The 13,942-nt window shown below is 44.0% G+C and overlaps 1 protein-coding gene across 2 annotated transcripts in view; it reads left to right on the forward strand.

Moving 5' to 3' along the window:
• The window catches only part of DYNC2H1 (dynein cytoplasmic 2 heavy chain 1), a 1,763,151-nt gene that overhangs the window by 617,453 nt on the left and 1,131,756 nt on the right, over positions 1-13,942 (forward strand). For both annotated transcript variants that reach the window (XM_078657019.1, XM_078657020.1), the window contains exon 36: positions 1,401-1,516. In XM_078657019.1, the coding sequence (XP_078513145.1) occupies positions 1,401-1,516 (116 nt within the window). The remainder of the gene's footprint in view (positions 1-1,400; positions 1,517-13,942) is intronic.

Below are 13,942 nucleotides of genomic sequence, written 5' to 3' on the forward strand. Positions count from 1 at the left end.
AGCTTTCTTACATGACATTCCAATGTCAGAAATATGCAAAGCTGCAACCTGGAAATCAGTTCATACGTTTACGAGACATTACTGTCTCGAATCTGATTCCAGGGCTGATACTCAAGTAGGGCAAGCCTCCTTGAGAAATCTGTTTGGGTAGCCTATAGGCTGCTCAGGCTTGTTGATGAGATTACTGTCTTGTCATTCCTTTGCCCGCAGGGATGAGGAGAGGCTCGCTATTCTATTCTAATGCTTATGACTATTGATGAGGATCCCCTGTAAGAGAAGGATTAGTTACTTACCTGTAATCCTAGTTCTCTTCCAGGGGTATCCTCATCAAAGTCATAAGCAACCCTCCCGCCTCCCCGGGCAAAGGATATTCTTTAATAAGGAGATATTGTTAACCTATTTTGTTACTGGGTTTGTTTCAGTCTCCGAAAAGAACAACTGACCTAACTGTTACCCCTGAGGCATGATGGGATACAGGGGGTAATGGGTGCCTTAAAGGCACGGTGTCAGTTTTTTGGTATTCAGCTACAGGTTAGCTTTCCAGTCTTTTTAGACTATGTGTTTGCAATGCAGCCTGGGAGCTTTCTATGCTTTCAGGGTGTTATACAAATGTCTACTGCTGCCTAAGCATTAAAACAGTGCTAAAACAATCTTTTGTGTTGTTTCTCATGTTTCTAATGCATATTATTCATGTATGGTGGAAATTCTTCACAGCATATTCCAGCTCTGATGTGATTTGGCTGCTATTGCATGTTTTTATATATATATGTATATATATATATATATATATATATGAGTATATATATGTGGGGCACATATAATATAGTGTTTCCGGGGTCCCACGCATGGGCGGTATTATTCTAATGCTTATGACTTTGATGAGGATACTCCTGGAAGAGAACTAGGATTACAGGTAAGTAACTAATCCGTCTGTACGTCCTCTCAGTCGATCAGGTAAGCCTCTTGCGTTTGGAAAGGGTAAAATTCCAGATTCTTATGATTAAAAATTGCCATAAAAATCAAAGTCTGCTAAATTATTTTTACAAAGTACCAGCTCTTATAGTAGTAATAGTAGTTGATGAAACCTTTTCAGTAACGTGTGGGGTGCATCTGGACGAACTGTTTACAGGACAGCTAGTTTGTGATGTTACACACATCTGTTCTGTTATGATGTTTGAGATGTATTGGATGTCATAATTGAAAACATTATGTCATTGCCTTAATTAGAACTTTGGTATGTCCATGTTGGAAGCAAATGCTGTGGCCGCATTTACAGTGTTGTGTGGTGCAATTCTTTAAACAATTTAAAATTTGTATTGTTGATATGTGCATCTCTTAGGTAACCTCTGCTCCAATTTCTCTTGTGCACCATAAAATAAACTCTTAATGTTCCAATGTAGGGAACTTTTGACACCCCAACAGCATTATGATTGGGGATTACGTGCTTTGAAGACTGTTCTCAAAGGCTGTGGAAATCTTCTACGTCAGATGAAGAAAAATGGAATGAAGGATGAAAGTAAGTTTCATATTGTAATATGTCAAGCCTTGAAAACACCTGAGGCTTATGGTTGTTATGGCAACCTGTACTAGAATTTCTAATAGTTACTGAATTGTATAAGATGGGACATCATTTGGCTATAGTTCACCATATAGGCATTCCTCTCAACTCTCCTATATCTAATTTAATATTGTAGCTCAATGTACTAAGATGTGATGTGCTCGTTGGTGGCACTGAAAATTGCCTAATGTATGATTCTTGGGCATAAATGGTTATGATGTTCTACCTGGGCGTGATGGTGACTGGAATTGAGGTGTACAAAGTCAATATTTTATTTATTTAGCAGTTTTATTTAGTGATAATCACCATGAGATATGGGGGTGTCATTTAATAACATAACATTGGCAATTAACAGTGATGTGAGGGTCAGAAATCGAGTATTACAAGAACTAATGATAAAGACATGAGAAAGAGAGTGAGAGGAGGAAGACGTGGAAAGCCAGAGAGGAGGGCAGAATAGTAAAAGTAGGTGTGGGAGTGAAAGTGAAAACAGAGAGGAAGAGGGAGTGCGAGGTGAAGAGTGAGTGGATGTGGGTAATTAAGGAGTCAAAGAAGAGAGGAGGGCAGACAATGGGTGGACATAGGTAGAGGTAGGAAGCAGAAGCAGGAGGAAGGGGAAACAGAGAAAGGAGGGGGTTTGAGATCAAAGGCACAGGATGTTGTAATGTGCTAAGTGGCTATATTTCTGAGACTCGCCTCAAGTTGAGTCCCTAGATGGCTGCCAACACATCCTGGTTTGAAGTGTTGGAAACCCGTCAGATCTCAGCACAAGATCGGGAGAGGTTTCGGATCCTCTGTGTTCCTATATATAAAATTGAAAACGTCTTTACATAACTCCGCAACTACAGAACATATTTACATCAAATGACAAAAAGGCACTTCCACAGACCAACACCTACCTTTCTGCCAAATGTGGTGTAATTCTATTCAGCATTTGGGGCTGTAGCTGTGTCTAAAGTTCCTGCGGAAATTAACATAGGGAAAACACGTTTTGGGATCCCCCCTCCCCCCCTGTTTTTTGGCTCATGCTTAATGGATCACCCCAAAACTTTCAAACTAGCAACTGAAGAGAGCAGTGCACTAGTTCTAAAAATTTCGTGAGGACTCATCAAACGACGCCAAAGTTATTCGCAAATGAAAAAACTCTCGTCCTACGGAAACTACATTGTAACTATAACTACCTACTGGCAACTGCCAGTTGGTGATTTATATATATTTATTTATATATATATATATATATATATATATATATATATATATATATATATATATATATATATATATATATATATATATATATATATATATATATATATATATATATATATATATATATATATATATATATATATATATACAAAAAAGAAGTAGAGAACTCTGGGTAGGTCTCAGTTTAGGTGGAAAGCAGCTCTTGTTAGAGCACTCTCAACACCAGCGACACTCTAGATCTGCTCACCTCAAATGTCTGTTTTTCTATCAAAGTTTTTAAGCATAGGATTAGACAGTGCTATCCATGCCGAGATAGAAAATGACAAAGTCTTTCGCCATTTAAACAGCAAAGTCTTTAAGCATAGGACTAGTACAGTGCAGTCCTTGCCGAGCTGTCAAATAACAAAAGCCATTTATCACTCCAGGCACAATATTACAGCTTTGAATTGGTAAAATACCAACTCAAGCCAACCTGAAATGATTAAAAGCAACCCCTGACACAGTGTTTCGCTCTAATTAGAGCTCTTCAGAGAGGTATAGCTTTGTCCAGACACAAGGGAGCACCCAGTATTAGGTCAAAACAAAACCCTTTCAGGCATAGAGTGACGCATACATTATGCAAAAAATGTAAATGTAAATGTAAATGTAAATGTACAGGAATTTATATAGCGCAAATCACCGAGCGGTTTCTAAGCGCTTGCTTAGGGAACCCGTCCTGGTATTCCCCTGTGAGATAACCCCAGCAGGGTATCCGCAAGGTGAAAGCCAGGCATCCCGCCGCGAGGGGCCATTGTGGAGATTAAGCAAGCTATTGCCCAGAGTCGCAGAGTATGAACCCGTGAATCGAGTAGGCACCGGAGTGAGAATTGTCGAGTCCATGGACATTTTAGGACTCAAGACCCCCAGAGCGGGGAATTGAACCCTGGTCCCGGTCTGACCTCTGCTTCCAGGTCTGCCTCCTCTAACCAGTGAGCCACACTTCTCCACTTTGTCCAGACACAAGGGAGCACCCAGTATTAAGTCAAAACAAAACCCTTTCAGGCATAGAGTGACGCATAAATTATGCAAAAAAGAAGGAGAGAACTCTGGGTAGGTCTCAGTTTAGGTGGAAAGCAGCTCCTGTTAGAGCACTCTCAACACCAGCGACACTCTAGATCTGCTCACCTCAAATGTCTGTTTTTCTATCAAAGTTTTTAAGCATAGGATTAGACAGTGCTATCCATGCCGAGATAGAAAATGACAAAGTCTTTCGCCATTTAAACAGCAAAGTCTTTAAGCATAGGACTAGTACAGTGCAGTCCTTGCCGAGCTGTCAAATAACAAAAGCCATTTATCACTCCAGGCACAATATTACAGCTTTGAATTGGTAAAATACCAACTCAAGCCAACCTGAAATGATTAAAAGCAACCCCTGACACAGTGTTTCGCTCTAATTAGAGCTCTTCAGAGAGGTATAGCTTTGTCCAGACACAAGGGAGCACCCAGTATTAAGTCAAAACAAAACCCTTTCAGGCATAGAGTGACGCATAAATTATGCAAAAAAGAAGGAGAGAACTCTGGGTAGGTCTCAGTTTAGGTGGAAAGCAGCTCCTGTTAGAGCACTCTCAACACCAGCGACACTCTAGATCTGCTCAGCTCAAATGTCTGTTTTTCTAGCAAAGTTTTTAAGCATAGGATTAGACAGTGCTATCCATGCCGAGATAGAAAATGACAAAGTCTTTCGCCATTTAAACAGCAAAGTCTTTAAGCATAGGACTAGTACAGTGCAGTCCTTGCCGAGCTGTCAAATAACAAAAGCTTTTTTTCTAACAGGAGCTGCTTTCCACCTAAACTGAGACCTACCCAGAGTTCTCTCCTTCTTTTTTGCATAATTTATGCGTCACTCTATGCCTGAAAGGGTTTTGTTTTGACTTAATACTGGGTGCTCCCTTGTGTCTGGACAAAGCTATACCTCTCTGAAGAGCTCTAATTAGAGCGAAACACTGTGTCAGGGGTTGCTTTTAATCATTTCAGGTTGGCTTGAGTTGGTATTTTACCAATTCAAAGCTGTAATATTGTGCCTGGAGTGATAAATGGCTTTTGTTATTTGACAGCTCGGCAAGGACTGCACTGTACTAGTCCTATGCTTAAAGACTTTGCTGTTTAAATGGCGAAAGACTTTGTCATTTTCTATCTCGGCATGGATAGCACTGTCTAATCCTATGCTTAAAAACTTTGATAGAAAAACAGACATTTGAGGTGAGCAGATCTAGAGTGTCGCTGGTGTTGAGAGTGCTCTAACAGGAGCTGCTTTCCACCTAAACTGAGACCTACCCAGAGTTCTCTCCTTCTTTTTTGCATAATTTATGCGTCACTCTATGCCTGAAAGGGTTTTGTTTTGATATATATATTACCTACTGGCGGTCGCCAGTAGGTATATATAGTTAGGATTTTTTCTCTATGGGATTTTTGAAAATTCGATGTCTAATAACTTTGGCGTTTGTGGACGGAATTGGCTGAAATTTTCAGGAAAATGGCACATTTTGTTTCTGAGCAGCCCCTGAAAATTTTGGGGGGGTTCGTCAAGGGGGGGCCGAGAAAAAAGGGGGGTCCCAAAACGCGTTTTTCCCATGTTAATTTCCATAGGGCGGTTGGCCTCACTTTTAGCCCGAACGGCTGAATGGATTTGCACGAAACTTGGCAAAATTGTAGGGACTGGTAGCCCGATGTGCCTTTTGTAGGTCTCAATATATGTGCTCCAGTGGATTTTGAGAAATTAACGTTTAAAAAAAGATATATATCTGTAACAGCGGACTGGGCAGCGCCCCAGGACGCGTACTTTTCGCGCAACGGAGCTTTGTGAAGCGAAGCTGATTGGTTCTCCGGCGTCTGTCAACATTCCAAACAGTCCGTAGCGGCCGCCATCTTGTCTCTCGGTAGGATCGAGAGACAAGAGGAGGCCAAAGCGAAGGGGCAAATGACCATAAGGGGGCATAGTACATTGTCGCTGACCCCCTAGGTTTGATGTGGAGGTTTTAAAAGGGCCCCGCGTGGCAAAAAAAAATAAAAATAATAATAATCGAACAGCTGAATGGATTTGCACGAAACTTGGCAAAATTGTAGGGACTGGTAGCCCGATGTGCCTTTGCTAGATCTCAATATATGTGCTCCAGTGGATTTTGAGAAATTAACGTTCAAAAAAAGATATATATCTGTAACAGCGCACCGCTTCGCGTACTTTTCGCGTTACGGAGCTTTGCGAAGCGAAGCTGATTGGCTCTCCGGTGTCTGTAAACATTCCTAACAGTCCGTAGCGGCCGCCATCTTGTCTCTCGGTAGGATCGAACAGCTGAATGGATTTGCACGAAACTTGGCAAAATTGTAGGGACTGGTAGCCCGATGTGCCTTTGGTAGGTCTCAATATATGTGCTTCAGTGCATTTTGAGAAATTAACGTTCAAAAACAAGATATATATCTGTAACAGCGCTCCGCTTCGCGGAGATAAAATTATATGTGTATTACCTAGCTGTTGCTAACACCAGTTAGCGACGGCTAGTAGAAGATAGCGACCATCTTGGGCCCCACTTTGCATGTGAGTGATATTTATCACTAATGACATGCAAAGTGGGCATGCCAAGATGTTAGCGACTGGAAACAGTCGCTAACATCGCTATCTCCTATTATCAACTTTTGGAAATATTCGAGATAAGCGCGAATATCTCCAAAAGCTACCACCTGCCCTGAGCAGTTCTTAGCCATGTTATCCAATGGGAGGTGGATAACATGGCTAAGAGCGTTAGCTCGGTAATGCATGAATATCGGTGAGTTTTCAGCGATATTAATGCATTGCGGTCGTTTTTTATCGTATTTCCGATAAACCTTGATAATAGCAAGGTTTATCTGCGATAATTTCTGACGGTAAAAAAATCGTTGCTAAGCATCGTTATGGATAAATATCGCTTAACTTTGGTAATATGCCCCAACGTCTGTTAACGTTCGATTCGAAGGAAATCAGGAAGTGTTGAAAAACATTGTCTGCGCCATCTTGTCTTTTTTCAAATGCCACACTTTTGTCGTGCACGGCAGCCATTTTAGATGCCTTGACCAGACCCACTCTGTGCACGCTGTCGATCCTTAGCATGGCTCCCCACCCTCGCAAGCATCTCCCCCAGGCAGTGGTCACCCCCGCTCTCTGTCTTATCCATGGGTAATAAACCTCCCCCCATCTGCGCTGCTCTTCCCTGAGAATCACACCCTGTGCCCGCCCGACACCTCCCTTTCGCCCTATTCACTACCGCACCCTCTGACACTCCTTTTCCTCTGTGTCCGATTGTCCAGGCTGGTCCTAGGGTATCAGCTAGCCCTGCAGATGTAGTTTATGGCCACAGCTGTAAAGAATCACCCCTCTTCAAAGGAGTTATAGTAGATCAAGGCCTACACTCGATGAGATCCGTCACAGCAGAAGCGTTGCAATTATCTGAAAACCATCCTGTATTGTGATTGGGGAGGGGACCGAGCCTGAAGCGGAAGATTCCAGGGATGACTCTTTGTACATCAAAGTTTTTACAATTATGTGTCACATTAAAAATATATAGCACTCCGACAAAGTAGTAAGATTATAAAACTTTAATAATTTATAAATATATACAAGAAAACAAAAATAGTAATAACATATAAAAAATTTTAGGGAAAAACAACGAAGTAGCGGTCGGCTGTGCGAATAGTCCCAACGCAGCACAACGTCCAGATTTCCGGCGTGGGGCGTCGCGGGGGGGTGGGTCATCAGTAGCAAACTGTTGTGCGAATAGTTCCAAGGCAGCAGAACGTTGAAATCTAGATGACACGAAAGTGATGTCTAGTAAGTTGCCACCCAGCAAATAACGGCATGGGGCGTCGCGGGGGGTGGGTCATCAGTAGCAAACTGTTGCGCGAATAGTTCCAAGGCAGCAGAACGATGGCACCAAGGTGATGTCCAGTAAGTTGCCGCACTGGTTTTGGTATCGTACAATGCTGCTCCGAATAACGGCGTGGGGCGCCCCGGGGGAGGCGGTGTGAACGGGCCTCTCCAGGTGGAGTGTCATCTGTTGTAGTGGGGCGCCCCTTTACCGTTTTAGTTGCCATTCCGTCCGTTTTTGGTCCACTGTGTCAAAAGCCGCAATTCAGCTGAGTTGCGCCCACTCTTGCGGTGCAGCGATAGGCGGCTGTCACAGGACTCTCAAAATGGCGGCAGGCTGTTTCCTTTTTGGGCCTGGTCCACTGAAATGGCCCTGGGACACCTTGGAAATCGGACGCTTGTCTGCTAGGTCTTGGACCCCATTCTCGAAAGCGTCCCCTCCGCCTTGAGAATTCATCAAAAGTTTTGGGGGCTCCGACTCCTGCAGGCTTCTGGTGGGGAGCGGCTGCCATGATTGCTCGCGGAATGACCACGACTGAGCTACGAGATGGTGGTGCTCTCATGCTGACGCCAGCTTCAGTCTGAAACATCCAGAAACAAGGTGGGGCTTTCATCGTTTGGGAAAAAAAAAAAGTTTTCATCCAATGAAAAGTGTTGTTTTTAGGTCACATGATCAAGCCTTCCATCATTAGGAAACCAAAAGTAAAATGAACCAATGAAAAGTTTTATAAACAAGTCACATGACCTGTTATGCGGCATAGGGTGTAAAATGCGGAGAAAATACGTTGGCACGTGAGGCGGCGTCATTAGCAGACCGATGTGCGAATAGGCCGAAGGCAATACAACGCGCCAAGATCCGGATGGCACCGAGGTGGTGTCCAGCAAGTTGCAGCAGTGGTGTGGCCATCCTACAATGCTGAAAGTCGGCGTGGGGCGCCCCGTTGGCCTGTGAGTTTGCGTCAGTAGCGGACCGATGTGCGAATAGGCCGAAGGCAGCACAACGCGCCAAGATCCGGATGGCACCGAGGTGGTGTCTAGTAAGTTGCCGCACTGGTGTGGCCATCCAACAATGCTGAAAGTCGGCGTGGGGCGCCCCGTTGGCCTGTGAGTTTGCGTCAGTAGCGGACCGATGTGCGAATAGGCCGAAGGCAGCACAACGCGCCAAGATCCGGATGGCACCGAGGTGGTGTCTAGTAAGTTGCCGCACTGGTGTGGCCATCCAACAATGCTGAAAGTCGGCGTGGGGCGCCCCGTTGGCCTGTGAGTTTGCGTCAGTAGCGGACCGATGTGCGAATAGGCCGAAGGCAGCACAACGCGCCAAGATCCGGATGGCACCGAGGTGGTGTCTAGTAAGTTGCCGCACTGGTGTGGCCATCCTACAATGCTGAAAGTCTGCATGGGGCGCCCCGTTGGCCTGTGAGATGGCGTCAGTAGCGGACCGATGTGTGAATGGGGCCGAAGGCAGCGCAACAATATTTTCGGAATAGAAGACACCACTAGGCGCTGAGATGCCAAGATCCGGATGGCACCGAGGTGGTGTGTAGCAAGTTGCCGCACTGGTGTGGCCATCCTACAATGCTGAAAGTCGGCGTGGGGCGCCCCGTTGGCCTGTGAGTTTGCGTCAGTAGCGGACCGATGTGCGAATAGGCCGAAGGCAGCACAACGCGCCAAGATCCGGATGGCACCGAGGTGGTGTCTAGTAAGTTGTCGCAATTCTGTGGCCATCCTACAATGTTGAAAGTCGGCGTGGGGCGCCCCGTTGGCCTGTGAGATGGCGTCAGTAGCGGACCGATGTGCGAATGGGGCCAAAGGCAGCGCAACAATATTTTCTGATTTGAAGACACCACAAGGCGCTGAGATGCCAAGATCCGGATGGCACCGAGGTGGTGTCTAGCAAGTTGTGGCACTGGTGTGGCCATCGTACAATGGTAAAAGTCGGCGTGGGGCGCCCTGTTGGCCTGTGAGATGGTGTCAGTAGCGGACTGATGTGTGAATGGGGCCAAAGGCAGCGCAACAATATTTTCTACAATATTTTCGGAGTAGAAGACACCACAAGGCGCTGAGATGCCAAGATCCGGATGGCACCGAGGTGATGTCTAAGTTGCGGACCGATGTGCGAATGGGGCCAAAGGCAGCGCAACAATATTTTCTGAAGAGAATATACCACAAGGCGCTGAGATGCCAAGATCCGGATGGCACCGAGGTGATGTCTAAGTTGCGGACCGATGTGCGAATGGGGCCAAAGGTAGCGTAACAAGATTTTCTGTATGGAAGATACCACTAGGCGTTGAGATGCCAAGATTCGGATGGCACCGAGGTGATGTCTAGCAAGTTGTGCCACTGGTGTGGCCATCGTACAGTGGTAAAAGTCGGCGTGGGGCGCCCTATTGGCCTGTGAGATGGTGTCAGTAGCGGACTGATGTGCGAATGGGGCCAAAGGCAGCGCAACAATATTTTCTGACTGACACCACAAGGCGCTGAGATGCCAAGATCCGGATGGCACCGAGGTGATGTCTAAGTTGCGGACTGATGTGCGAATGGGGCCAAAGGCAGCGTAACAATATTTTCTGTATGGAAGATACCACTAGGCGTTGAGATGCCAAGATTCGGATGGCACCGAGGTGATGTCTAGCAAGTTGGTGTGGTCATCCTACAATGCTGAAACTCGGCGTGGGTCACCCCATTAGCCTGTGAGATGGCGTCAGTAGCGGACCGATGTGCGAATAGGCCGAAGGCAGCACAACGCGCCAAGATCCGGATGTCACCGTGGTGGTTTCATAGTTGAGAGGCACTTCATCTGCAGTGGGGCGCCGAGATCCGGATGGCACCGAGGTGATGTCTAGCAAGTTGCTGTACTGGTGTGGTCATCCTACAATGCTGAAATGTAGTGGGGCGCCCATTTACCGTTTCAGTTGCCATTCAGCTGAGTTTCGGCTGCTCTTGATGCTACAGCGACAGGCGGCTGCAAGAGGACTCTCAAAATGGCGGCCTGTTCTTTGGATTTGGGCCTGGTCCACTAAAATGGGCCTGGGACACCTTAGAACTCGGACGCTCGATTTTTTTTTCCTTTCCTGTACATGCAAAAAAAGGTAAATGCCCGGTACGTTACACGCTTCATCTGCCACGATGAACTCTCCAGAGGAACCGAAAAAAAATATAGTTGTGGTAACTATACCATGCATCGTCATATGGAGAGGTGGCACCAATTAATTATAGTGCTGCATAAAAGAGAGATTTGGAGGAGAACCCCTGACCTGCTAGTACATTCATCAAAGAAGTGGCACTGAGAGCTTCAGAGGCAAGGGAAACGGTCCCAAATATTTAGAAGAACTTTGGAAAGATTAAAATGACATGTTTAGATTGTGGTAAATTAATTTCATGTGGACAGATGAGTGTTACTCTAATAAATACAGCATATGAACATCATCATAGTCGATGGTTGGTAGAGACATTTGGATATATCCTGGACCTGCCCGTCCTCGCCCAAAATGGCGCCGGAATAAATGGGACTCGTAACTCCTTGTTGTGTACTGGTTGCAGAACCTTGAAATCACGAGATACGTATGCAGTTTTGAAGCACATGGCGGGCGGGGACGAGAATTGATTGAATATTTCGACATCCCTATTGATATTAAGTTCTGATGTGTTATTGATTACTGTACTGTTGAAAATTCGAATTAACGTCACCCATGGTACTTGCCCGCAAATGTATATCTAGATAATTTTATTGTAACTGGCCCTGTCGTATTTTAATTATAAAATGTACGTCCACCGATTCCGTAACTGTTAGACACCTTAATTCTTGCAACCTAATGGCCCGCCCGTTACGTTCCTCTACAGTGTAAATGTCTATTCATCATATACGATTACAGTTTGCTCCGTGGCAGGCCCACGTGGTTATAGGCTCGTATTTGTATAATGAAATTTTCACAATAAAGGTTTTTAAAAGAAAACATGGTAGTAGTATATACATTGGTAAAGTTTTTAATAATAGTCACTGTTTTAGAATCATTAAAAGGCAAGTGAAATAAAGCAGACCAATTACATGAAGGGTAAAAGGTATAATACGAAGGAACGCAGTAAAGATAAATGGTCAAGGGCTGTTGTGTTTTCTATTCCTGCAACATAAAGTGATCGATAAGAATCTCATATTCAGGCGTATCGGCGACTAAGACAGCAGGTCGACCCTCTTTTGCTCAACGGCTCCGTCATGGGACGAAGAAACGCTCTTTTTCTCGAAAAAAGAATATATTTTACTTGCAGAACAGTTGTAAAATTTCCGGGAAAGTACATTAGCCTGGAACATTATAACATATATTTAAGAAAAAATAATGTTCGGAAGTAATTAAAAGCGTAATTTTTAGGTGATATGACCAAGGCTTTCATCATTAGAATAAGAAAAGTAAAATGAACCAATGAAAAGTTTTATTAACAAGTCACATGACTTGTTATGCTTACGTTACGCGCTGCGCGCCCCGGATGACTTCCGGATGCGCTAACGCGGCGCGTCATATGACGCATTACGCGACAACGCAGGTCCAGAATATAGTCAAAATGTCTCCACCAACCAGCGGTCGAAACACAACCCCTTTCAGCAGGCTAAATAGTTCTGTTAAATGACAACAGAAGGGACAGGCAACAAGAACCATCAGTCAAAGAGGGGAGGGCTAGTTCTTCTCTACCGGGTTACATTGGGGCGCTACCGGAACTGATCGAATTGGTAGTCTACAGTGTTTCTGGATGTTTCAGACTGAAGCTGGGGTTAGCATGAGAGCACCACCATTTCGTAGCTCCGTTGTGGCCATTCCGCAACCAATCATGGCAGCCGCTCTTTATCGTTATTTTGGGCGGGGTGGGTGGCGGAGCCGAGCTGTTTTGCAGCCATCATTGTGTGAAGTTCAGTTCATCTCACTAGTTTTGTATTTGTCATGAGGGGTTGTTCCTAATGTTTCTATTTTAGCGAGGTCAAAAAGAGATCCCATTAGTGGCCTACTGATTTTACTCGATTCCTTTTCTTTTTTTTTACACGATTTTTCGTTATCTGCAAAGACTAAACAGAGTATTGCGACTCTGTGTTTGTTTGTAAATAGAGAATGAACCAAAGAGAACTAATTCTAAAACAGTAAATACTTGGATAACAATCAATCAAATGGAGAGAGAAGCAGGCACGACGGATTACAACCGGGGCAAAGGCCTGCGTTAACTACCTTTCACTATCTGCAAAGAGAGAGTACTCCTAATAGAAATGAGGGGGGGGGCACCATTCAAAGCAGATCAGTGTGCATAAACACAAAAATGTTTTTACTTACCACGTACTTGACATTCGACAGCTTATAATATTTGCTATTAAAAAACCATTGAAATTCACTGAAAAAACCATAGGTTATAGACCATATATAGTTAGGAATTAGCATTTACAAAACCTTGAAAATTCACTGAAAAAACCATAGGTTATAGACCATATATAGTTAGGAATTAGCATTTACAAAACCTTGAAAATTCACTGCAAAAACCATAGGTTAGAGACCATATATAGTTAGCTGGACATTTTATTGACATAAAACCAATGAAATTCCATATATAGTTAGTTGCACTAACTATATATCGCGCACCCGCAATCCACTGCTGATGATGTCACATATTACATCATTCATGACATGGTCAGTGACATCACTGATGACATCACTGATGACATCTCAAATGACATCACTGATGACATCACTGATGACATCTCATTTGACATCAATGACCACATTACTGATGATATCATTCATGTAACAATACAATGCATCTCCTCACATTTTAATATAACCAGTGTTAAAAAGAGAGTATAATTTTTGAAACCATTGACACACCAATACTAGTTACTACAAACGCACTCACTGATTGCTACGTCTACACACACCTTCACTCATTCACCCATACAATCATTCATACATACAATCACTTATCTTTACACTATCATATGCACTCATACACCTATACAGACACTCACAGTCTGCCACTCATCCATGGAGTTACTCACACACCTAGTCAGTCCTGGAAAGAATCAATGACACTTCCATTTTCTTGTCTATACAGTTAAACATAGAGCACCTTACATTTTCAAACATATACTAACACATACTTATCTTCTTATACAATCATTGATACAAGTACAGATTGATCTGCACAGAGTCACACACCTCCCAGCTAGCCACACACACACTCAGTCTCCCATACAAATACTTGGGCAATCAATCAATAACCCATATAGTTACTCATATAGCTACTGATCAACACATGCAGCAGTTTACAGAACA

The sequence above is a fragment of the Lissotriton helveticus genome, chromosome 8 (assembly GCF_964261635.1).
Source record: "Lissotriton helveticus chromosome 8, aLisHel1.1, whole genome shotgun sequence".
NCBI classification, from domain to species: Eukaryota; Metazoa; Chordata; class Amphibia; order Caudata; family Salamandridae; genus Lissotriton; species Lissotriton helveticus.